The sequence below is a fragment of the Pseudochaenichthys georgianus genome, chromosome 1, assembly GCF_902827115.2.
Source record: "Pseudochaenichthys georgianus chromosome 1, fPseGeo1.2, whole genome shotgun sequence".
NCBI classification, from domain to species: Eukaryota; Metazoa; Chordata; class Actinopteri; order Perciformes; family Channichthyidae; genus Pseudochaenichthys; species Pseudochaenichthys georgianus.
In genome coordinates this window covers 19,245,239-19,271,772 of record NC_047503.1, presented here as the reverse complement: position 1 = coordinate 19,271,772, position 26,534 = coordinate 19,245,239, and the positions used below count along the sequence as shown (strand labels likewise).

Below are 26,534 nucleotides of genomic sequence, written 5' to 3'. Positions count from 1 at the left end.
GCAGGGAATGCAAATCTATCTATTGAAAACTTATTATTTCTTAACATTTGCAACTGAGGGGAATGTGGGGTACTTAAAACCTCAAATGAATTTTTTTTTTTAATACAAAAAGACATAACCGAGATCTTTAAACTTACCAAAGAGTAGCCTATGAGCCTTAAACCAACATCGACAACACTGAAATGGTCATTAGATGAGTCAATTCAATAACAAAACTGTTCAGAATCACCTTTATCGGCCAAATACACAACATCTACACTGTACATTATGTATGATTTGAATTGACAAATTGAGTTACCATGATAAGAGACATGAAGCTCTGGTAGGCAATATCGTTGTATTTAGCTTGGGTATAATAGACACAATAATTATATATGCTACAAGTAGGCTACCAAGAGACAACAAGGATAGAAACAAGTAAGTAAAAAAGCAAAAAAACTCATATGTAATGGTGTTATTTGATGTAATACAATGTATCTTACTCCTTTTGTTCGTTTTGCGGATCTTCCAGTAGTGTTTCTATACTCAAGTGCAGTGGTTAAGTTTAACACTCCCTGCAAAGTGGCAGTAGCTATATGAATAATAATTGTATTAATAATCATAGATTATGGGTTATTTTATTGTTCAGTGTATGTTTTTTTCTCTAAGGGAGTCGAGTCTGGATCCCGCTGCCTCTACTGGAAGGAGCTGCAGTCACGTGACCACAAACGTCAACAAAGAAATGGCAGCCTCCTGTTTTGTATATTAACACAAGGTTCAGGCTGGTACAGAAGCGCTTCGTTTGTTAGCCCATTAATCACATTTCTAGGAGGAAACCACCGGGTGTGTATTCAGCATTTCACTGGCCGCATGAGGGGGGACGTAAACGTTAGCTAGCGGTGGTTAGGGGGAGAAAACGTGGCCCACGGGATGTTGACTGTGGTTCACCACGCCTGTGTCTGTAACGTCCATTATCAAAGTGGGGGTAAAAGCCTTCACTCAGAGCTGTCAAACTGTGATATTATGTGAAATATATCTGAAATCAGCAACAACTTTACAGATAGACTATTGTCTTGTTTCCACTACTAAAGCACACAGCTACTCGCTAAATGAACGAGTTATTGTGTGTTTTGGATGGCCTGTTGATAACAGTGATGTGTGGATACAAAATATCGTCATAGCTTGCCGTTTATTATCAGAATATAACGAGATGTTACACTGTATTCAAGCTAGTTAGCTAGCGTATTAGTTAAGATAAATGGTACATCTTCTTATGCCTACTTGTAAACAACAATCGCATGCGGTGTTAAGCCAATAGGAGAGCTCTTCGATGAATAATACTGCAACGTGATTGGTCGGCACGCGGAAGTTCTTTCAAAACAATTATGTCAGTTATTGTGAATGCTGATAAATTCGACACTGCACAATATCTTCCGGACTTTGCCACATTTGAAATAGTTAATACACCTACCGTCACCACCCAATGGGTCTATTCTTTTAATATTTAACTAATGTGACAGTTGCTGAATCATCATGTTACAGCAGGATAACGGACTTTGAGCTCCACGTTAATAGTCAGGTAGACACTGTCCTGCTCCAGGCACATAACATCAACATGACTTCCCAAAAGTCAGGTAATCTATGGGTAATTGGGGTGGGTTTTTATAACAATAGATCAAGGCACATATCTCTGTTCTTTTTTTATAAAGGTAGTTGTGGGAAATGTTTCAAGTTTCAAGTTTGTATTCACATCATAACTGCATAGGTGTTTTTTTCTGCACTAAATCCCAGCAGCTTTAATGTTAAGCTAGGACATTTACCTTAGTGTAAGGGCGTTTTGTTACATGGTTTTATGTCTTAAATAAGTGTGTCATTTTCTTTCTTCGTTTAGACTCAGCCATGTCTCCAAAGATCACAGGAGAGCTGCTCAGGCAACTTCGGCAGGCGATGAAAAATTCTAAATACTTCTCTGAGCCCATACAGGCCTACATCGTCCCTTCTGGAGATGCACACCAGGTAAGTGAGATCACACCATTTTTTTAAATTATAATTCATCTTAATTTAATCATGCGGTTTTATTGAGGTGGATTAAAAAAACACATCACATGAACACATCAGCAAAGAAGACACATCTTCAACCACAAGAATCATGAAACAGATCGTAAACTTGTTTGAACGCAGTTTGTAGTTCTGCCACCATTAGGTTAATAGTTCCTGGAGTGTGTACTGTAGTAACATTACATTGGAGAAGGGATGTAAGTTAGTTTAGAAGCTTCAACAGTAGAGCTTTAGGATAAATAATATGCGATGGCTATTTCTTCTTCACTGACACATCAACATACACTGACTGCTTTAAAACACCAATAAAGTCACCCCCAAAGATAAACTCAGACACACATGCACCAGCTCAAAGCCGAGCTGCTGCAGCTCCTGTCTCATTGTGTGTGTGTCGTGATTCCCTTTTAATCGTCTTTTCTAACCTTGACAATTAATTGTAGCCCTTTACCCACTGCTCCTCCCTTTTGCCCTCTCCATGCACACGACACGATGTGAGAAGAGCAGCCAAGGTGCCATTTAAAATGTCTGACATGCTCCTTCACACTGATTGTAAATGAAGCTGATCTCTCTCTGTCTCCTTCTCTCTCTTTGCCCCCATGTCTTTCAGAGTGAATACATTGCACCAAGTGACTGCAGACGTGAATTTATCTGTGGATTTAATGGCTCTGCAGGTATGGTTTGCTTCATCCAGTTCAAATCCTTGCTAATTTCTTGTTTTAGGATAGGATAAATAAACTTGCATCCAACCGTCCAGGTCCCAGTGCATCGTCTCATGTTCAATATAGTTAGTACAGTAGATTATCTTTCAGTTTGTTATGATATAAGGTGTACTTTTAGGGATGTGACCTACTTTGGAATACATCTCTCTGGGTAAACAGCACAGTTTGTAAAGAAAGAAGGAGTGTTCACTCGCTCTTTGTTCGCTGCTGTTTGTTCTGCTTTTAAAAACTGACCGAAACCAGACAAGAAACAGAGTACTAGACTGGTCATGTGTCTCTATAATAGTTTTAACTGTAGGCAACCAAATAAAAGTGTTGCCTTAATTCAAATTACAGATTTGTTTAGATTTACATTTTTTGTAAACATTTGGATAAAGTAAACCACTTATAACACGGTCAGGGGCCTCATTTATAAAGGGATATACGCTCCAAAAATGGCGTACGTCAATTTCAACGCAATGTTTGCGATTTATAAAATACTAACTTGACGGGAAAACGTGCGGTCCTCCATGCAAACTCTAACCCATGCGTACGCACTAAGCACAAAAACGGGAGAGACGAGAAACTGCGACCCCGCGTTGGCAGAAGGAAGAATGGAGAGAAATATGTGGAAATAATACCATAAACAAAATGTTACCTCTCATTTATCATATATTCCCCGATCACTTCTTACAGTCTCTCATCAAGGGGGGGTCTCCTGTCCCCGGTACAAACACACTGCCTGAGGAAGGCTATGTGTATTTTTTTTGTCATGAACCTTTTTCGGGCCATTTATTGTGACGATCCGACCTCCATGCTGCTACTCTGGTTCAAACGGCATCCACCAAACAATATGATTTATCTCGACCTCCCCAAAATAACCAAAATCTGACACTTTGTGAGATGTCTTTTTTAGCTGTTCTGTCGTCATTTCCTGCGATCTTCTTCATGCAGTCAGTCAGAATGAATGAATGGGCGTTTCTTTGACTATTTATAGGCAAATATGGGCGTTACGTGAAGCCCGCAAAAGCTGCACCGCATTTCGAGTCGATTGTGATTTATAAAAGGGAAACTAGCGTAGGAAATGCTGTCCGCACTTTCCTCGCCGGTACGCAATGTTTGGTGAATCGGAAAATGTCGGAACATTTCTGTACCTATGTTTTGGATTTCTACTACGTAAGCAACCTTCCCACGTGAATCCTACGCACGGCATTATAAATGAGGCCCCTGGTCTTTCTAAGACATTTTAATGGGGAGATACTGCATATTTAACCTTTTCGTATTCATCTATTGTACACACCATACAAAAGCCTCTGTGATTGGTAAGATGAATTGTGCGTTGCCTGTTGTGTCGTGTAGGTACAGCCATCGTCACAGAGCAACACGCTGCAATGTGGACTGATGGGAGATATTTCCTCCAGGCCAGTCAGCAGATGGACAACAACTGGAGCCTCATGAAGATGGGTAAGAATACAAAAAAACCAGGATCATCCTAACTGCAAAGGCTTTTTTTAAACATACATGTATCTTAATAGCGACTGTAAACACTGGAATGAATCTAGCACATTTTATGTCGCTGTCTTGTGATCATGTTGTTTAAAAACAATCATATCTAGGGCTGAAGGAGACACCCTCTCAGGAGGACTGGCTGATCAGCATCCTGCCAGAGAACTCCAAAGTGGGAGTAGATCCATGGATCATCGCTGCTGGTACGTCTCATGTTCCTCTCAGTGCACTGGATCAACTTAAGGCATTGTGTGTGTGTGTGTGTGTGTGTGTGTGTGTGTGTGTGTGTGTGTGTGTGTGTGTGTGTGTGTGTGTGTGTGTGTGTGTGTGTGTGTGTGTGTGTGTGTGTGTGTGTGTGTGTGTGTGTGTGTGTGTGTGTGTGTGTGTGTGTGTGTGTGTGTGTGTGTGTGTGTGTGTGTGTGTGTGTGTGTGTGTGTGTGTGTGTGTGTGTGTGTGTGTGTGTGTGTGTGTGTGTGTGTGTGTGTGTGTGTGTGTGTGTGTGTGTGTGTGTGTGTGTGTGTGTGTGTGTCCGCTGTTTGCACCATGTAATCATATGTATCGTTGGAAAGCTCCGTCTCTCCTGCACAATCTCATTGGATCCAAATATGGTCATTTCCTTTGTATCGGCAACCAATCGTGAAAGTGCAAAGGGGTCTTAAACCAAAAAATGAAATCTCATTGGCTGGTGTCAATTTCTGACAACGTGATTCGTTCAGATGCGTCACGTGGTGTGCTAAAACACTTCCTGGTTTAGCTTTCCACTGGAAATTTAAATCTCAAAATGGCAAAAGAACAGCGAAAAAAAACATTCACAGAGAAGACAACAACAATTGTCACTTTCACGAAGCAAGGTTAGACAAAAAACAAATGACCCTGATTTAGGGCTGTGCGAAATGATACTTTTATATTTAAAATTGAATAAATAATATCAAAATAATAAATACTAATAAACAAGATCAACAAATATTTTGGAGCGCACTTCCACAAGCTACTAAACATATAAATATGATAAATAAAAATAAATTAGATAAAATATGTTGCAGTGCACTGTCACAACCTAGCAAAGCAAAATAATCGTTTTTTTCGATGTTACGCCCAGACCTAGGGGAACTCTCTAAAATGCACTCTCCCCACTTTTCCCACTCCCAAGAACACGGACGCCAAAACGTTTGGTAAATGTATTTATATTACCCAAAATTATTACACACCGGAGTAGCAAAACCACAAAAAAACAAAGAAAGCTTTTAACACAAAATCTTACCTATCAAATGAGAAAAATAAACATACAAAAATCTTACCTACTCTAATGCAAAAAACAGGAGAAAACGAATTATCCAGAAGGAAAAAAAAGAAAGGGTTTTGCACTCCTAAGCAAAATAAAGACAGTTTTAGTAGCTTTTCTACACAGTCTCACAACATGAGAGAAAGGACCGGCATACAGTATAAATAAGCAATCATGATAACAGGACAGACATCGCAGCGCAGATGTGTGTTGGGAGTAGGAGAAGTCTAGTCGGAGAGAGACCGAGGAACTGCAGTTAAATATCCTCTCTTCTTCAGGTGGACCAATCAGCAGGTTGAAGGTAGCTAATCAGCTTAACGGGCACCACCTGTTGCTCACACACACACACACACACACACACACACACACACACACACACACACACACACACACACACACACACACACACACACACAAGGGAAAACATTTCCACACACATGACCTAACGACCCAGGGTCGTAAAACCCCCCCAACTAAAAATCAAACATTTCCTCCAACGAAATGTTAGATTCACAGGGACCTGGACAGAGCATCAGCCATAACATTATCAACCCCCTTCTTGAAGCAAATTTGGACGTTAAAATCCTGTGGGAAAAGGGACCAACGCATAAGGCGGTAGTTGCTGTTCTGCATCCGAGATAGAAACACGAGAGGATTGTGATCAGAGAAAATCACAGTTAGCACAGAATTCGACCCGATATACACCTCGAAGTGCTGTAACGGCAAAAGTAAAGCCAGTGCCTCTTTTTCGATGGTGCTGTAATGAAGATGGTGTTTCTTGAACTTCTTCGAGAAGTAACAGACCGGATGATCAATGTCCCGCTCATCCTCCTGCAGAAGTACTGCATTCGCACTTAAAAGGGCGGGTGAAGTTTGGAGCAGCAAGTACCGGGGCACTGCAGAGGACCGCCTTTACGGCCTCGAAAGCCAACTGACATAACGATGACCACCGGAAAAGGACTTTAGGACTTGCTAAACCCATCAAGGGAGCCACAATATCAGAGAAATTTCTGCAAAAAGCACGATAATAGCCAGCCATCCCCAAAAAACGTCGGAGCTCACGGTGCGTCTGGGGGGGTGGGACATCTATAACGGCCTGTCCACACAGCGGCGTGCGTTGACGCTTGCCGGCAGGCGTGTCTGAAACTCGACCAACAACCAATCACATGAATCTCCCGCCCCTGACACACAAGCAGCGGTTTGATTGGCTAGAGCTTGTACTGGCATATGATTCGATTGGCTGAGGCTTCTGCCGAGGCGTCAAAAGTTGAACATTGCTCAACTTTTGCAGCGAGCCACGCCAGCGACGCTCCGCGTCGCTTCCCACGATGCAGTTCGGCTAAAAGTGACGTCACCCCATTCAAAGTGAATGGGCAGAAGCGTTGGAAGCTTCAACGCACGCCGCTGTGTGGACGGGCCGTAATAGCCTGTACTTTAACAGCCACAGGGCAGACCTGACCTTGTCCCACTTGCTTACCTAAATACGTCACTATAGCCTTCCCAAACTCACATTTAGCCAAATTGAGTGTGAGGGAAGCCGAACGCAAACGATCAAATATTTCACTCACAGTCTTCAGATGCTCAAGCCAGGTAGATGAATAGGCCACAATATCATCCAGATAAACTTCGCAGTTCCCAACCCCACATAAAACCCTTTTCATCAGCCACTGGAAAGTGGCAGGTGCATTTCTCAACCCAAACGGCATAACCGTGTACTCCAAAAAACAGTCTGGTGTGACAAATGCACTGATTTCAGCAGCACGCGTAGTGAGGGGAACCTGCCAATATCCCTTAAGGAGGTCCAACTTTGTGACATATTTAGCAGAACCCACACGGTCCACACAGTCATCCATCCGTGGAAGCGGGAAGGAATCTGGTTTAGTGACGGCATTTAATTTACGGTAATCGTTACAAAAACGCGGCGTCTTATCCGGCTTAGGGACCAAGAGCGATGGTGAACTCCACGGGCTATTGCTTGGAACGGCGAGACCGTGTTCAACGAGATACTTCACTTCCCGACGCATCAATTCTCGCTTAGACACGATAGGCATGCTGCTTAATAGGCTTGTGTTCGCCTACATGTTCATTAAGATCGGACAATATGGCTGAATTACCGAGGCGCGCACAGGACACAGAAGCGCGCCTGTCACTCAGCCCGTCATCACTGGGGCTGTAAGGTGGTTGAGTAACAGACACAGAGGCGATAGGCGCTACCATCAGAGATTGAGCAGCGCCACTTTCACGATCAACGTACATTTTAAGCATGTTTATATGACACACCCAAGTTTTCTTTCTACGATCTGGAGTACGGATCATATAATCCGTTCCACTGAGCTTACGGCCCACCTCATACGGGCTGGAAAATTTAGCTTGAAGGGCCGAACCAACAACGGGTAGCAGAATTATACCTGGTCACCGATTTGAAACTCCCGCGCAACTGTCTTTTTGTCATACCGGGATTTCATCTTAGACTGGGAGGTCCGGAGTGACTCACGGGCCAAATCACAGGCATGATGCAGCCTTTCTTTAAATGAACTGACAAAGTCCAAAATGTTGTCTTCTTTCTTTAACTTATCGGAGAGTCAGTTCTCCCTCAACAGACGCAGCGGGCCACGCACAGTGTGGCCAAAAACCAAATCGGCCGGACTGAATCCTAAATACTCCTGTACTGTCTCTCTTATAGCGAACAATAACAACGGTAAACCCTCATCCCACTCACGATTATTTTCGGTGCAAAATTTGCGAAGCATGCTTTTTAGCGTCTGATGGAACCTTTCTAACGCGCCTTGACTCTCTGGATGGTACGCACTTGACGTGCGGTGTCCGATATCTAGCTCTGACATGACCTGCGCTAATACTTTGGATATACAATTTGATCCCTGGTCACTTTGGATGTTTTTTGGGAGGCCAAACGTGGAGAAAAGCTTTACCAACGCTTTCACAATAGAGCGAACCTTTAACGAACGCAGCGGTACCGTCTCCGGGTAACGAGTAGCAGCGCACATCACCGTAAGAATGTATTGATTACCGGATTTTGTTTTAGGTAAAGGCCCGACACAGTCAATAATAACATGCTCAAAAGGCTCTCCCATGACGGGGATCGGTCTAAGAGGGGCTTTTGGAATCACCTGGTTTGGCTTACCAGACATCTGACAGGTATGGCAAGAACGACAGAATTTAGCAACGTCTGATTTAAGTCCAGGCCAGCAAAACGTCTTCTCAATAGGAGATCTTTGATAATGTCTTCTGGCCAATCAGAATCAAGATAACGGCGTGGTGTTGTTGCAGGAAGTCCCCACGGAGAATACTTTTGCTGTAGTACATCTCTATACGTCGATACAACATTACGTGTTGATAGAAATCAACACGTAATGAAATAAGACCCCACGGTTTGATGATTGATAGGTGTGTGGGCTGTCTTTCATTTTGACACACAGAACAAAGGGGGCTATCCACAATGTAAAGTAACTCACAGCCTCTTCCCTCTTCTCGGAGGAGCAGCAGGTTCAGCTTTCAGAACAAAGTAACACAAAACTAAAATGGCATTCATTTTTTTAAATATGTCGTGTAGTAATAGATGTATTTATTTTTCTTCTCAAGAGAGTACCAGAATGTGTATTTTATGTTAGTATTTCAAAAAATCACGTGGGGGAGAATCCCCCCAGACCCCCCTGCAGGGGTTGGGTTTTCAGCATGTCAACTCTTTCACCTGTGGGGAAATTGCAGGATTGGCTCCAGTCCAGGTCGCCCTTTTTATTTACTACAAGACAAATGTGCCTTTTTATTTCATACAGTTCCATTTGGATTGAGACAGGGGAATAATCTAAACCTCACAGGTGGCGTTTCACTGTCAAGGGTTAGCCCTACCATAGATTACCCCAACAAAAATACTCTCTCGCCACTGCCGACCGGTATTGCGCAAGCGCAGATCTAAGATCCAGTAGAAATGATAAAAAAGTAAAAGTCTGCTGCTTATTGTTCTACTAGGCCAAAATAGAGTGTGTTAATTAATATATTTGGCAGTTTGGAGTAAGTCTGTAAATGTGTTTGTGTGTGTGTGTTTCATGTATTGGCCTCTCACGATAATTAATTTTGTTGGATAAATTTTCCCGGAAATTATTGCGATAAACGATAATATTGTCGGCACCGTTGTATGACCATTTTAGACCCGTGACATAATGATAATATATAATAATAATTCAAGTACATCATTTCAAACTGCTAGTCACATCCTCATGTAAATGTAAATGTATCGAGTACATTTTTATTTATATAAGTCAATTAATTGCTTATCAGGCACACAATAAAATAGTGGAAACAAACATGTGTTTGACTTTCATTAGTGAATGAAACTTTGTGCCCTTTATAGTCTGTGTCCAATATTGTGTATTTGTATATATTGTATATATCCATATGCTAAGGTCCCGCTGCTGACACGATAGCAGTCATTTTGTGCGCATATGTGTAATTAAACCCATGATATCAAAATCTCACTCCAGCCAGGTACCCAAAGTTGGCATCCCTGTGCTAGGACTAATTTAGGTATGAAAGCTTTTATGTGCGCAGCTCCTCTAGCTTGGAACACTCCACAAAAATAACTGAAACTGAGCACTTTCGTTCCCCTGCATCATTTTAAAGCACGGCTAGATGCAATGTAGTATAATAATCTTGGTACCTGTCAATGTCGATAGGTTTGTAAATTGTACCCCTGTAATTATGTTGTATGATGTCCTTTTTGTTTTCTGTTGTTTTTCTGTTTTCATGTGTAACCAACTTTGCAGGTCTCCCTTGAAAAAACAGAGTGAGAATGAAAAACAAGACAATACAGTTACAAATAAAATCCAAAATAGGTCGTTTGTGTGATTCATGTAGATCTGCAATAAAAATATGTTTGGGGTATGGGGGGGGTCTGGGACCCGGTGTAATCTGCGGCCGCGAGCTGTTATGTGCCATCATGACACGCATGGTGTTCTTTTTTTATGTATGATAATGAAGCGCGAGCTGTGTGCTCGAGTCTTCCTGCCTGTCGGCTCTGCTCATGGATGTATAATAAGGCTCTGCTGCTCCGCGATGAGGGTCTAGCTTCAAACTACATTACCTACGGGTGCGTTCGTTAATATTAACTGTGCGGTCCGGAGTCACTGTGGCACAGACTGGACCGAGGCGCTTTGTGCTGTGCCGAGGAGGTCTGAACATGCTCCTCATCTTCACTAGCTCTGCATGGAGTGGGTGGGAGGGGTTCTCCAGGATACAGTCCAGCTTCCTCATCATCCTCCCCTCTGCCACCTCCTCCAGATTGTCCAGTTGTACTCCAACTACAGAGCTAGCATCACAAGCTTGTTCAGCCTGTCAGTGTCGCTTTTGTTGGTGTTTCCATCCCAGCACACTGGCCACCACAGACTGGTAGAACATCTGCAGCAGCCTCGTCATGCACACGTAGAATGACCTGAGCCTCCTCAGGAAGAACAACTTGCTCTGTCCCTTCCTGAAGAGAGCATCATTACTTGTACATCTTGACCCTTGATGTTCTGTTTCAGATCAATGGAAGAACATGTCCCGGGCGCTGACCAGTGCAGGCCACTCTCTGGTGGCGGTGCAGGACAACCTGATCGATGCGGTGTGGACGGACCGCCCAGAAAGACCCAGCACACAGCTCCGCTACTTGGGCTTAAACTACACCGGTTAGTGCTAAACACAATATACATTACAAACAGGGTTATTGTCTGATAATAATATGGTTTACAGTTAATGGTGTATGTTGCAAACTTCCTTCTATTATTTTCAAACCAGGACAAATAAAAGTGACAGCTGATATACGAGGAAATACATGTTGTTCCATGTCATGGTAATGAAAACATCTCTGCTTCTCAAAAGGTATGTCCTGGCAAGAAAAGATCTCAGCGCTGCGTGCCAAGATGACAAAGGGGAAGGTCACCTGGTTTGTTGCCACAGCGCTGGATGAGATCGCATGTACGGATACTTTTTTATTCAGTAATACATTGTATAATTAACTCTGCTTAAACTTAGACTTCAAAGTCTCCAATTATCATATATTGAGATATTTCAGTGTTTCCCACAGATCTGTAATATACTTGTGGTGGTAGCCGGGCACGTGGGGGGCTGTGTGATGTGCAACATCATGTGAACAAAACACACTGTTCTGATGCACACACATTGCTCTGAAAAAAATCTATGTTTTCGTCGTCTTCTCTGTTTCTCGTAAGGTCTCCCTTTCTGTTGGTCGCTTGTTAGTGTAGCAGTGGCCGCAGAATAAATATATTAATTTAACAGTTTGGTTTAAACCGCTAAGTCCGACAACGCCACCCTGGGAATTTCACCCAGGGAAATGTGACAAGTTTTAAGTCACTAGGACGGACACACAGGTTCGGTTACTCATAGAACAAGAGACGTGGTTCAATTATCAAAAATAGAACAGTTTATTTATACAATAGTAAAAATACAATTTATAAAAAACCGTCACACAGGGCGATATCCAAAAGGGAGAGAACGAACAAGGGGGGCTGAGGCTTACCGGTGGGGGAGAGGGTCAATGAATGAGTAGAGGGATCCCACAAAAAACAAACTTAAGTCACCCCGGTCACACGTGTTCCACACTCACACAATCACACGGAGAAAAGATCCAAAAACTCGGGGGAAGCACAGCACACGGAAAGGGGGAAGCCACCACCTCGGACACCAATACCACCACCTTCAGCTCTCAGTAACTAAAACAGGAGAACAAGGGAAAACACAGTGGGGGACAAAAACACAGAATGACTCAAAATGAAATGAACCAAAATTAGCCGCAGCCATACGGGCAATCATGCGGCATAAACAAAACTATGCAAAAAAGCAAAGAAAGAAAACCTAAACCAAAATCATATAAACAAACAATGAATTGAGCAAAGATATATCGGCACTAATTAAGTATAAAATAAACCAAAAGAAAACAAAGAAAAATATGAATAAACAAAAATAAACTATTAATGAAAAGGAACAAAAGTAAACAAAATAGTTTGAATTGGTGAAGGAAAGAATAACTAAACAGAAGGAGTTAGCCCAGCAGTCCAGTCACTAAAATCCCACTAAGGGGAGCGGACCTATAGTGCAGAGTAGGCCACGCTAAACCGGCCCAAACACAGTAGCCAAAAGCGAACAATCTAAGTAGTGTCCAGTAGCACAGGATCAGTAGGGCAGGTGATGATACTGCCGTAGGCAATGCCAAACCGGACCAGACACGATAGCCAGACGCAGACAATCTACTAGCACTTAGCAGCACACAGGATCAGCAGTACAGGTGATGACCCTGCGTCAGAAACCCATCTTGGTCCTAGATTAACAATAAACACACAAGTATAATATTAATGTTCAGGAAAGGTGTGGTGAATGGACTGAACAAATCGCCGTACATACCGATCAGGCAGAGAGGAGAGAGTTTCATGCTCTCTATGTTACAGCTACTTGACGGGCATCGCCAGGAAGACCCTCCGCTATACAAAACAAAACGTGACTACACGTAAGTATGATAGAGAATTGTGAAACTTTACGTGAAGCCAGCTATTCCCCTACAACATACCTACGCCGGTGGCGGAAGCAAAACACGGCAAAAACGGAAGTGGGTAGGTCTGGGCACCAGCAAACAAGAGGCCGCCAGCTAGAAGCCTCTGCCCCTTTATAGGGTGGCCCCTGGCAGTAAAAAGAATATGCCTTACAACACTATTTACTGCTCATCCTGCTACAATCTACCCCCCCATTTTCATCGTCGCCCCCCCGACGATGTACAAATCAAGCCCAGGTTAGCTAACCTAGGCCCAAGGTCTAAAGATGACAGACACAGAGTTAGACACCAGACTAGGAGAGTTTTCAGCCACAGGCGCCAATTCTCCCAACGCTCTAGGGAGATGATGGACATTAGGATGCTGCCCAGCGGTTAACCGTGGTGTCCGTCGCAAGGTCACTGCGCTAGAATCAGGACAAGTGGATGGAGGGATAGCCAAGCGAGGGGAAGGCAATTCTGGCATGGCAGCGAGAGCTACCGAAGGACCGGCCTCAATGGAGGCTTCGTCCGATGGTGGAGGCAGCCACCAAGGGGTTTCTTGGGTCACGACAGCTGATCTGGTAAAAGGACGATTCGGAGCTTCATTTTTTGAAACCCACAGGTCACCATCAAAGGAAAGCTCATCATCTGACTGTGGTGAGTCAGGAGGAATTGAGAGAGGGACAGGGACATCATCTGGAGAGTGTGTGCCAATTACAGCTTTCAACAAAGTGCGGTGGACCCGTTTGATTTTGGTCAGGTCGTTTGCAGGTGCAATAGTGTACACCGAACCGCCGTTTGGTGCTTTCACCACTATATACCTGACAGAACTCCAAATATCCCTGATTTTATGGCACCCTCTTGCACCACAATCTCGCAACCAAACTAACTGGCCTTCGTTCAATGGGACATCTTTGACATACTGGTCATGGCACCTTTTTCTGCGCTCTGCTGCAGTTTTTAACCTGTCTAGAGCTCCTTCAAAGGCAATTTGCAATTTTACCTGATGCTCCTGAATCCACTCATGGACAGGACCACCGACTGGATCAGGGACTCTACCCAACAGAAAATCAACTGGGAGCCTGGGCTCTTGTCCAAACATCAACAAGAATGGAGATTCACCAGTTGACTGATGGGGAGTAGTGTTGTACGAATACAGTAGTTGTGGCAAGCAGGAGTTCCAATCCCGTTTCCGAGACACAGGCAGAGTACGCAGCAAGTTGTGAAGGGTTCGGTTGAACCGTTCACATTGACCATTGCCTGCCGGATGGTAGGGAGTAGTGCGCGATTTTTCAATGTTATAGAGGCTGCAAAGTTGTTGAATAAGAATGCTCTCAAAGTTCCGGCCTTGGTCTGAATGTATACGGGCTGGGACACCAAACTTTGAAAACCATTCTGTGACCAGAACTTGAGCCACAGTGGCGGCTCGTTGGTCACGGGTGGCAAAAGCCAAAGTGTACTTGCTAAAAATGTCTGTAATTACAAGGACATTTTCCAACCTACTATAGGTGGGCTCCAAGACAGTGAAGTTAATGGCTAGAATTTCATTGGGTCTAGAAGCCAGCAAGTGTCCCATGGGAGCACGAGCCGCTGGTCGAGTGTCCTTGGCAATTTGACACCTTTCACAACTGCTGCACTAATGTACCACCTCAGAGGACATACCTGGCCAGTAACACCGCTGCCTAAGTAGCTCCAAGGTTCTTTCAATACCTTGGTGGCCATGCCTCTGGTGGACTTCGGTGAGCACCTGCTCTCTCAAAACAGCTGGCAAAAGCAGCTGCAGAACTGCTTCAGCCCCATCAGAACGAAAGATCTGACGATAGAGGACCCCACTCCTCTCAACTAACCGGTCCCATTGACGGAGCAGTGCCAATGCTTGCCGGGACAACTGCTTCCTCTCATCATTGCTGGGACGCTGCCTCCTTCTCCAGAACACCAAGAGTTCCTGAAGGACGGGGTCGGCTTGTATCATATCAGACTGTGTATGATGAGGCAAGGCTATGACAGCTGCTTGGGTTGCCTGTGCCACTGGCAAGGCTTGCCGTAAAGGCAAGGGGAGCAAGGTGCTAGGGAGCATAGCTTCAAGATCTTGCACCCCTGGTGGGTGCTGACGGGACAGGGCATCAGCATTTCCATTACTTCTACCCGAGCGGTACTTAATCTCAAAATCGAAAGACGCAAGTTGGGCTGCCCAACGTTGTTCAGTGGCTCCAAGCTTTGCCGTGGACAGGTGGCTAAGGGGATTGTTGTCAGTGAAGACAACACATGTATGACCAAGCAGATATTCCCTACATTTCTCAGTCATGGCCCACTTGAGCCCCAAGAACTCCAGCCTCATAGAGCTGTAGTTGGCAGAATTTGCATTCAGTGGGCCTCAGACCTCTGCTGGCATAAGCTATGGGCCTGAACTTACCACCTTGCTCCTGTGATAGCACAGCTCCGAGGCCACCAAAGCTTGCGTCGACCTCCAGAATGAATGGGAGGGAGAAGTCGGCATAGGCAAGCACAGGTGCCGTGGTGAGCTTTGTCTTGAGAGCCTCAAAGCTCCTATGACACTCCTCAGTCCAGTTCCCAGCGATTTCCCAACTCAGCCACCAACGTATGTAGAGGGGCCGCCAAATTGGCAAAGCCCTCCACAAACCTACGGTAGTAACTGGCAAAACCAAGGAACGACCGCAGTCCAGAGATGGTAGTGGGGGGCTGCCAACAGGCTACCACCTCCTGTTTGCTGGGATCAGTAGAGACACCCTGGTCAGAAATCACATGGCCCAGGTAACGCACCTCTCGCTGGAAGAAAGCACACTTTGATAGCTTAGCCTTTAAGCCCTCATGCTGTAGCCAGCACGACCTCCAACCTCTCAAGATGTTGATCCACGGTGGAAGAGAATACCACAATGTCATCAAGGTATAAAAGCAAAGATTGGCATTGTTGGTCCCCAAAGATCCGCTGCATCAATCTTTGGAAGGTGCCAGGAGCATTGCAGAGTCCAAAGGGCATCCGATTCCACTCAAAGAGGCCAAACGGGGTGCAAAACACAGTTTTTGACCGGTCTGCTTCTGCAACTGGTACCTGGTTATACCCACTGGCTAAATCCATAGTGGAAAACCAGCGGGCACCGGTCAGCGCATCAAGGGACTCTTCGATTCGAGTGAGAGGAAAAGCATCTTTCCTGGTTTTGCTGTTCAGCTGCCTGTAGTCTACGCACATGCGCAGGCTGCCATCTTTCTTCTTCACTAGCACGATGGGGGATGCGTAGGGGCTGCAACTCTCTCTTATGATCTGTGACTCAAGAAGTTGGTTGATGTGCTCCTTCACTACCTCGTACTCAGACGGGGGAATGCGCCTATAGCGTTGCTTCACGGGGACGTCATCAAGAAGAGGGATGTCATGAGAGATCAAGATGGTGCAACCCAAGTCCCCTTCGTGAGCAGAAAAGACAGATGTGTGCTTTGTCAAAAGAGACCGTACCTTAACCTGTTCTTCAGCAGGCAAGGAAGACAGGTCCAGAGCATCCAGCTGGTCAGGCACAGAGGGAAAGGCAGCCTGGGATGTCACTCTGGCCACACTAGATGGTATTTCGGTGACACCAACAGGCAAGTTAACCAGCCTAACTTCATCGAGTGTGCATACCAGTGTGCGGGGATAGAGCAACACGTCTACGGAGCCTACGTTCACAATGGGAATATAGGCGGTGCCCCTTTCCACCCGAACCAGAGCTGGAGAGGCAAGCAATCCAGCCGGACGACCCAAATCCAAGGGCTCAAATAACACAGTGCCACTTGAGTACTGCTCCGAGCATGTGGCTGCAACAATCTTCATCATGCCACCAGGGATACGACAAGCCTTCCTTCCACGCACTTTTACCCCTCCTGAGGCGCCAGGGGGGGGCTGCACACTGGACTGATGGCATTTTTGCAAAGCCTCAAGGAATGACTGGGGGGCCTCAGATACAGGAGGTAAGGAAAACAAGGCCAACCCATGCTGTCCAAAGAGCTCTTGATAATATCTGCGAATTATGTTCATCCCCAAGATACCAGGGACTGCAGAAGAGACACCACCGGGGGGGTCCTTGACCTTTCCACATAGCTCAACGTCCAGCTCCAAGTAGCCGATGTAAGGGATGGCTAACCCATTGGCTGCCCTGAGCTGCAGCCAGTGACAAGATTGAAGCTTCTCTTGGCCCCAGGGCTCAAAGTGCTGAAGGAAAAAGCTCTCTGTGACGGTGGACACCATGGACCCAGTATCCACCAAGCAAGGAACCATAACTCCCCCCATGCTGACATCTAAATGTGGACAAGACGACATGAGCTTAAAAGCCTCTCCTGAGCCTGTGACTCCACCCCCCGAACTGTGGCTCTGTAATTCGGCGGGCACTCGTTTTCCGATGGCTGAGTGAAACGGCGCTGCCCGCTAGACTGTTGAGCAGGTGAGGACGGTCGAGCACGAGGAGCAGTACGTACCCCATCGCACTCTCTGGCTAAATGACCGGGTAGCTGGCAACGTCTGCAAATGATGGGGCCCCTATAGGGAGGGCGACTGCGCAGCTGAGAGTCCTGGAAACGAGAAATGTTTTGAGTAAGTGTGTTAAGCTGCTCTTGCTGGAGTTTTAGCATCTCTCTCATCTCACTCAGTTCAGACACCTGGGAGCCAGTCACCACCTGAGGACCACCCTGAACTCCATACATAAGTATACGGAGCCCCTAAAGGGACATGAAAAAAAAAAAAAAAAACCAGGGAGAGAAAAAAAAAAGTCAGGATAACTAAGGAGATACTAACTCGTGCGCACTTTTTTTTGTTGAGAAAGTTACTGGTGCGCCAAGGAGGAAGTGAAGCGCACAGGAGACAACTATTTCATTGCAGACTGTTATGTTTACGTGGGGAAATGACAGTGCATACATTATTTGAGATATATATCGTACTTAGACGGCTAGTGACGGGCGGCCCAATGGAAAAGCAGACTGCTTTACAGACTCTCCAGTTGTTTGTCAATCCGGTGCTTAAACCAATAGCTCTACACCCCTAGCCGAAATGTCCATAAAATTAAGTCTGACTTCAAAATATATCTCAAATAATGTATGCACTATCATTTCATCTGTAACTTTCTCAAAAAAAAATAAAGTCAGGAAACAAAGAGAAACAAATCCGTATTCCTGTCTTTATTTTTTCTCTCTCTCTTTTTTTTTTTTCCATGTCCCTTTATGGGCTCCGTATAAGTATGATAGAGAATTGTGAAACTTTACCTGAAGCCTGCTATTCCCCTGCCTACAACATACCTACGCCGGTGGCGGAAGCAAAACACGGCAAAAACGGAAGTGGGTAGGTCTGGGCACCAGCAAACAAGAGGCCGCCAGCTAGAAGCCTCTGCCCCTTTATAGGGTGCCCCCTGGCGGTGATAGGCTAAAAAGAATATGCCTTACAACACTATTTACTGCTCATCCTGCTACATTAGCAAACCCTTCACGCGATAGCAGAGTGAACAGGTACAGGAGGCGTAGAGCGAGGGATCATTGTCCACTAGTTAATCGATCGCAGATGGCATCGTGCTCGCCGATGGATTAAAAATACAAACCTATATAAAATATACTTTGGCGGCCGTTAATATACCTGGGCAGGCAAGGCAAGGCAAGTTTATTTATATAGCACTTTTCAACACAAGGCAATTCAAAGTGCTTTACAAAAAATTAAAGACATTAAGAAAATGGCATTTAAAATCAGTCATTAAAAAGAAAAGCTAATAAAATAAACATTAAAAGAAAAAATACATGGATAAAAAATACATGGATACAAGTTACAGTGCAGTCTAAGATATGCCTACCCAAGTAAGGTCCATGTCTGGGAAACCCTGTATTTAAGTCCATTTTTCAGAATGTAAGAATTGTACAGAACAGCTGTTAAAAATATTTAGAAATATTTACAGCAACTTCTAAAGTCCATCAACTAGACAGCTGTCAGATCTTTTACCCTATCTGTACAATACATCTTAACCCTGTGATTGATTCCTAATCTTAAAAATTCCTCTGTCAATGTTGCGGGGAAAGAAAATGTGTTTTTTTCATGTGAGTTGCATCCACTCCAGTTTCCTTTTGAGTGCCCTCACATGCCCGCTTGGTTGGAGAGGCTACCAACGTCATTTTCTGCTCAATGAGCCATGACTTAAATAAAAAAAATAAACATTGACTTAGCTATATCATGCCAGTAGATTTCCTGTAATAATGCTGGCACTCAGTCAAACCAAGAGCCGTAAAGCGCTTTTGTTCTTAGTATGAAACATGTCAACCCAGAGCTATAGTTAAAAATATGCCTGGGTAAAAAAAAATAAAAGTATGAAATGCTAATGTAAAGCAGTCCATTTCTATATCACGATCCAAGGACCTAGGGATGCACGCCACGGGTGTCCCTCTAGATGCCTGTGTGAGCACCTTGTTCACCACGCTAACGAGGTCTTGCTTCTGATTGTTTAGTCTGAGGGTTTTTGTTAATTTGAATAAGGCTGATTTCTATTGCCATCAGGTAGCATTCAGACAAGAGGGTCTCAATGGATGTTAAATTGAAGGGATAGGATAAGTGACAATCCCATAATAACATTGACATTGAACACTCAGCAAATTAGAGGAAGACATTGAAGCTGGATGGATTTATCTACGCTGTTTTCTGACACTGTCTCCTGCTAAATGAGATGGAGCAATTTGTATCTTAAATTATGTTGTGAAAATGTGATGCTTTCTTTTTTCAGGGCTTTTCAACCTCCGTGGTGCAGACATCGAGTACAACCCAGTTTTCTTTGCATATGCCATTGTGGGGATGAACACAATAAGGTAATGAATTATAGCAAGGCAACTTTCAACACGCTACGGCTGAGCTGGCAGCTAGCAGCTACCAATGGTAACATCCCAAACAGTGCTGACAGAGTTTACAGTGTTAACCTGAGGCTATGTTTGCATGAAAACGCAGATGGTCGAATAGCGAGGCCCTCACATGCATGCTCGGCCGACCAGCTTACTAAAACAAAGGCCAGGGAAGTAATGGAGCGTGACTTCATTCTCTGCTCAAGTAGACATTTCAAACCGGAGAGACGTGATGTAAGGAATACATATTTATTGTTTACACGTCATATGAATGAAATGATTGCCCTGATAATACAACAGGGGAATGTAATGGTGTTTGGCGATTAGGCCCCGGTTTGCAGGATAATCATTCAGGAGGGAAAGAACCGCTCCGATAAAATCCCCGGGGTCCAGACACTGCTATTGGCTGCTGAAGGGTGACGCCCTCGTATTTAATGAGGGGGGAAGGGAGCAATAGAGTGACGTGTAAGTGACTCGTGTTAGGTCTTCCTTAGTGAACTTGCGCTAAAGCTTTCATAACTCAACTGTTGCTCTATGATTCAAAAAGTGTTGTGCTTCTATGGTAATGCTCTGAATCCATTATATAGAACTGATGAGAAGGACTACTTGAATAATTGGTGATAAACTATGGGTCAGCATTATTTCAACTTTGTATTTGTAGAAATCATCACACACTATTATGCAAAATCCACTTTGTCATGTCTTTAATACATCAACATGTGTCCCCTCTTTGTAAAGAGATTCTGAAAGTTTTAGGAACAAATATTCACTTTTTGTCCTGCTCCATTTCTATAAAAACCTGTCTGAAAATTAGCTGATCAGGTTTTGGCCACTTTATGATGTCATAACGATTTGTTTGGCTTGAGTGATCATTAGCCAATCACCTGAATCTCCTCGTAGAGCACCATTGTGTTATTTTTAACCAAATCTCTCTCAGAGGGGCGTGGGGAGGGGCTCCTTATTTTAATATAACAGACAGAGAATCATCACTTTTGAAACAGGGCTGAAACAGAGGGGATTATGGGATGCTACAATTATCTGTTTGGTGTTTGGAGCCAAACACTTCAGAGACATGTTTGTATATATCTGAGACCTATAATATATTGATGAAAGCAGTATAATAGGGGACCTTTAAGACTCCCCAAACTCTCACCTGAGTTCCCTTTATCCACACTCCTTCCCTTCTGCAGGCTTTTTGTGGACCTTAAGCGTCTTTCTGTTCCCGCTTTGAGAGACCACCTGCAGCTGGACTCCCCCTGCAAGCCCGAGATGAGCGTCCACACGTACCCGTACGAGTCGGTGTACTCTGAGCTGCAGGCCATCTGCGCGGCACACAGCCCCAAGGACAAAGTGTGGATCAGCGATAAGGCCAGCTGTGCTCTCACACAGGTCATCCCCAAGGTGAGAGAGCAACCAGGAACATAACTAAGCGGTGTTTACTCATTCATAGATGCCTAAAGCAACACCTGTCTCGTCATTCTAATTAAATTCCACATTCAGTTTCCTGTACGGGCTCAAATGTTTTCTCTTTTGCAGCTATGGTTTCAATTTTACTTGTTGACAGAACACATACACTACCTGATATATCAGGTTATGATTGAGCACAATGTTTTAATAATAGGAATCCCTTTGTTTAAAATAAAACCTCTCCTACAGTAGTGTAAAGAAAGGCAAGGCAAGTTTAGTTATGTAGCACTTTTCAACACAAGGCAGTTCAAAGTGCATTTATGAGCAGTCAAAAAAATGCAAAGATAATAAAAGAAACATTCAAATAATCCGGACCTGCAGGTTTCTGGTAGTCTGTTCCAATTCTTTGAAACAAGGAAGCCAATATAGAGACTTCAGAACTGGAGTGATGTGATTCACTTTCTTAGTGTTAGTGAAGAATGATGAAAGGTGACCAAATACGCTGCTTAAATACAAATTTGAGGTACTTCTACTTTAATTTAGTATTCAATTGTATGATTCTTTACACTTTACTACATTTTGGAGGCAAATATTCTATTTTTTACTTCATTAAAATCAAATCAAGTTTTATTTATATAGCACATTTATAAACGATTTTTGGTCGAGCCAAAGTGCTCGTTTAAGTATAATTAAAAGGATTCAATCACTTGTAAACCATTTTTAAATCACTAAATGTTTTCAAATGGGCCATTCTGCATTATAAGAACTTAACATGTTGGTACTTTGATGCTAATATTTTCACACTTTAACTTGAGAATGATGATACATTTAGCACTTTTATTTGTTGATGTGGAGGTACTTCTTTTATTTCTGTAAAATGTCTGAACACTTCTTCCACCCCTGGACTTTAACCATATTCTATTGTGTGTTATCGTTCAGTTAGATCGAGACTCATCCTTGCATGAAAATGATCGACAAAGTAAATTCAGTTTGATGTCAGACGGGCATTTTGGTTCTCTTGGCTCTGACAGCACACAACTTTGCTTTAAATACTTTAATATACACATTTGAATTCATTTGAATTGTCTTTGTTGCTGCTTGATGTGTTTCAGATCCACAGGACTCCGATTCCCTACACTCCCCTCTGCCTCGCCAAGGCTGTGAAGAACGCCACTGAGATTCAAGGCATGAAAATGGCCCATGTAAGAACTGTATGAGCGCCTTACAATCTGTTGTGTGCATTTACTAATTAATAGTTTATGATTGATGCAACTGATCTCACCTCTCAGATAATGTATTTCGTCTTCTGCACTTTTCCCCAACAGATCAAGGATGCAGCTGCCTTATGTGAACTCTTTGCTTGGTTGGAAAAGGAGGTATTATGTTTCTGAGGCTATATATTTTGAGTTCCAAAGAAGAGAGAAGACATTATAGGCTGTAACAGTTAGGTTATTGTACCTAATGAGTGAACTCGCTAATGTGGGAGAAAACCTTTTGGATATTTGTAATATTGTGAACTTTTTCTCACATAATAATATTTAATTGATCGTGACTTCATAAATGGTTTCTGGAAAGTTACTGATGTATGCCAACTCTTTCCGCATTACCGTTTTTTACTCAGTCCGGGCATAAAAGGTGTGTCCTCGCGAGGTAGCGACAAACTCCCTTCTTTCTATACTACCTCCATTCATCAGTTTTACACCATTTTAACTTTACCCTGTTAGTTTATCCCTTTAGACTTTAAACACAGACCTTAATGAACACACCTCTGAAACCTTGGGATTCAATACCCGTAAAGCACTGCTGCCGTATTTAAGATCAATCGATCATGACGACCTCCAATATGACAACGAATTCAGCAACAGAGTTACGTGGTTTGTCACATCGGGTGCGTGCAAGCTGGTGCGTGCAAGCTGGTGCGTTAGAGGTGTCCTTCCTCGTTGCTGTGGTTAAATGTTTACTTCCTGCAAAGAAATACATAACAGATGTTTCCTCGAAAGGAGTAGTGCATAGAAAGTGTCTCCTCGAAAGGGGAATTGCGTACTGTGCAACTCAGGTCTTTACAAATACCCATGTTAAGGATTTCTGTTATACATGCTTATATTGCTAAAGCATTAAACTATACGATACATGACTATGGCATACAGAGTTTTAACACCGTTTTTAAAATATTCAAGCTTTATATAATAAAATACATTGTTCCATTTTCTTCCTGGTTCTTAAGATTCCAAAAGCCACGGTGACGGAGATCTCTGCTGCCGACAAGGCTGAAGAATTACGCAGGTATGTTAAGTATTATTTGTGGTGGATGTTTTTTTCCAGTAAGCACTCGGTAACTTCCAGTTAAACTTCTGTTGTCTTTGAATTGCTTCATGGAGAGATGCCAATTTAAACTGTGCTGCGATAGTGGCTGGAGTTATATCCCCCTATACTGGACAGAAGGCAAATGTTTACTGAAAGCTTTGAAATGAATATGATTTGTTAATTTTGTATTTGTTTTAGTGTGCCAGTGTGATCCTACAACATTTGAACATTACATCTCCTGTCATCAATGCATTTTTGTGTAGAAATATCCTTTTGTTAAGTATACTTTTGTCTTTTTCAGTCAACAGAAAGATTTTGTTGGCCTCAGTTTCCCAACAATTTCCAGCGTCGGTCCCAACGGAGCCATCATACATTACAGGTCAGCTGGCCAGTATTTTTAATGAAAACATTTTTGTCGTTCTGTTATAATAGTTCACTAAGTTTCTCTCTCCTTTAGACCCCTGCCTGAAACCAACAGAACTCTCTCCTTGAATGAAGTTTACCTCATCGACTCTGGAGCTCAATATGTGTAAACAAGATCATTATTACATAAATCAGCTGCAATTGCCCTGCCTAGTATTTGTATGACCTTTACGTCTTGATTCAGACACTAATCACCTCTAATGCCAAGAAAACATAGGAGCAGTGATGTGTTTCTTACTAACACACATCTGTATTCAATGTCTGTCTGTGGCAGCGATGGGACCACTGACGTCACACGCACCGTGCACTTTGGGACACCATCGGCTTACGAGAAGGTACATTTGGATTTTCATGGTTTTCACTTTCAAAATAATTTCAATCTCAGGTTAGGGTTGATTGACTAAAGCTGATTTAATTATTCAAATTTGATTTAATATGTTTGTGTTATATATTCTCCCCTTTTCCTCAAGGAATGCTTTACCTATGTACTGAAGGGACACATAGCTGTCAGTGCTGCAGTTTTCCCCAACGGAACAAAAGGTGCTCTCCTCTTCTCTGACACTATTCCACGATTAAGCTTTCCACTTTACACAGCATTGAAAAATTGTAAGGATAAAATGATTTATACAGATGGTAGTTCTTATATATTCCTTTAGTTTGTTGTTGAATATACTGTAGATCTTTTATTCTTAGTCTCTGAAAAACAAAAATGACTTTCCTATCAGAGCAATCCGTTTTAGAACCTGGAAACACAGGTGTCACAAAGTTTCAATAAAAATGGAGAAATGCTTTTTGATGGAGCGAAATCAAAACCTTACCCTACTCGAGTGCGATCCCTAACTATAATCCTGCGTCCCCGCCCCCCCCCCCACACCCAGGCCACCTGTTGGACTCGTTCGCCCGCGCAGCCCTGTGGGAGTCGGGGCTGGACTACCTTCACGGGACGGGCCACGGCGTCGGCTGCTTCCTGAACGTCCACGAGGGGCCGTGCGGCATCAGCTACAAGACCTTCGCCGATGAGCCGCTGGAGGCCGGCATGATCGTCAGTGATGGTAAGGCAGGGGGAGGGAGGGGAGGGGTTTTGGTTGAGCCAGTGATTCCGTCTCTGTCATGTGATTTTTACGTCCTCAAAAACTCATTATTTTGCCTTTTCTGTGTTTGATTATGTTATAAATTCTCTTTTTTTCTAGAACCTGGGTACTATGAAGATGGAGCTTTTGGCATTCGTATTGAAAATGTCGTCCTTGTTGTACCAGCTAAGCCCAAAGTAGGTCCTTTAACTGAGAACATGTTCAAGTACTCATGGAAATAATAGAGTTGCATGCGTGGAACAATATGTTAAACCATTCACTGGTGGAAGCCATTTTTTCTCATTCAGGTCTTCTTCACTGAGTTTGATCGTAGCAGTTTTAATTATGAAGAAAATCAGGATGTGAATATTCTCTTGTCTGTGTGTTCAGTACAACTACAGAAACAGGGGCAGCCTGACATTTGAGCCCCTCACTCTGGTTCCCATCCAAGTCAAGATGATGAACACTGAGCTGCTCACTCAGAAGGAGGTAAGGGATATCCAGTGTGATTGTGTTTAAGCATTCAAATCATCAGGAATATTAAATTGATCCCAAGCAGGGATTCGGTTGCTTTACAATTGCTTCAAATCTAGATTAGAAATATATTCATACTCGTAGAGAAATGTAAAAAAAAGTTACATTTATTTATGGAAAAATATGTGCATTATAATATGCAGTTAATCTACAATATATATGGGAAAATAGAAATAACAAATATGTTAGATTTTGTAAATAGTATTCTATTTACACAATGTAACTGCTCTATCGCTGGAAAATGGGATCTATGATGAAGTGTATTTAAATGCAAGAATATTATATACAAATAGTACTTGATATGTATAGTATACAAAATAAATTCAGCCATTGAAAATGTGTTTTTATTGGTAAGATGATGAACACTTAAAATACAACAAATAATTGCCTTTAACCGAGTTAACACTTTGTAAGAAAATCATACAACGTTTTTAAATGTTCCATTATATCAGCTATTCCTTTCATAACATGCACTACTTTAGTCTGTTCATGGTGTGACGGGCTCTCTTCTGTTCACAGCGGGACTGGGTGAACGAGTACCACAGAATCTGCCGGGAGGTGATCGGAGCGGAGCTGGAGAGGCAGGGCAGGAAGGGGGGGCTGGAGTGGCTGACCAGAGAGACCCAGCCCATCGCCTGAGTACGACTCTTCTGCAGTACCATCCTTTTTGCCATGGAGCAAGGATGATTAATTGCTCTGCAGTGATAAACGTTTGTATTTTCTCATCTTTCTCTGTGTCTCACACTTGGCTTCTTTTGTAAAGCAGTGTTATTAAAGATCATTACGAAATCAAGAAATGCTTTCGTACATCTATGGCAGTGTCGTGTTCAGCTTGTGAGTGAAACAATTGGTGACTCAATAACACTATCCTTATATGGTTTTACAAAAGA

General features: G+C 43.3%; 1 protein-coding gene across 2 annotated transcripts; it reads left to right on the top strand.

Annotated features, from left to right (window-relative positions):
* Window positions 1-689: 689 nt before the first annotated feature.
* On the top strand, window positions 690-26,457 carry xpnpep1 (X-prolyl aminopeptidase (aminopeptidase P) 1, soluble). 2 transcript variants are annotated; one of them, XM_034110316.2, is made up of 20 exons: window positions 690-822; window positions 1,871-1,995; window positions 2,645-2,708; window positions 4,095-4,199; window positions 4,352-4,444; window positions 11,061-11,204; window positions 11,398-11,493; window positions 19,795-19,876; window positions 21,097-21,307; window positions 22,426-22,515; window positions 22,639-22,689; window positions 23,538-23,596; window positions 23,919-23,996; window positions 24,075-24,146; window positions 24,315-24,375; window positions 24,511-24,580; window positions 24,919-25,092; window positions 25,231-25,307; window positions 25,501-25,599; window positions 26,164-26,457. In XM_034110316.2, exons 2-20 carry the CDS (start codon window positions 1,879-1,881, stop codon window positions 26,281-26,283), a joined length of 1,863 nt encoding a protein of 620 aa, XP_033966207.1. In that variant the 5' UTR covers window positions 690-822; window positions 1,871-1,878; the 3' UTR covers window positions 26,284-26,457. The 2 variants fall into 2 exon arrangements, with proteins under 2 accessions (XP_033966207.1, XP_033966131.1); XM_034110240.2 differs by lacking the exon at window positions 690-822 and adding an exon at window positions 1,147-1,613.
* The last annotated feature ends 77 nt before the right edge of the window (window positions 26,458-26,534 follow it).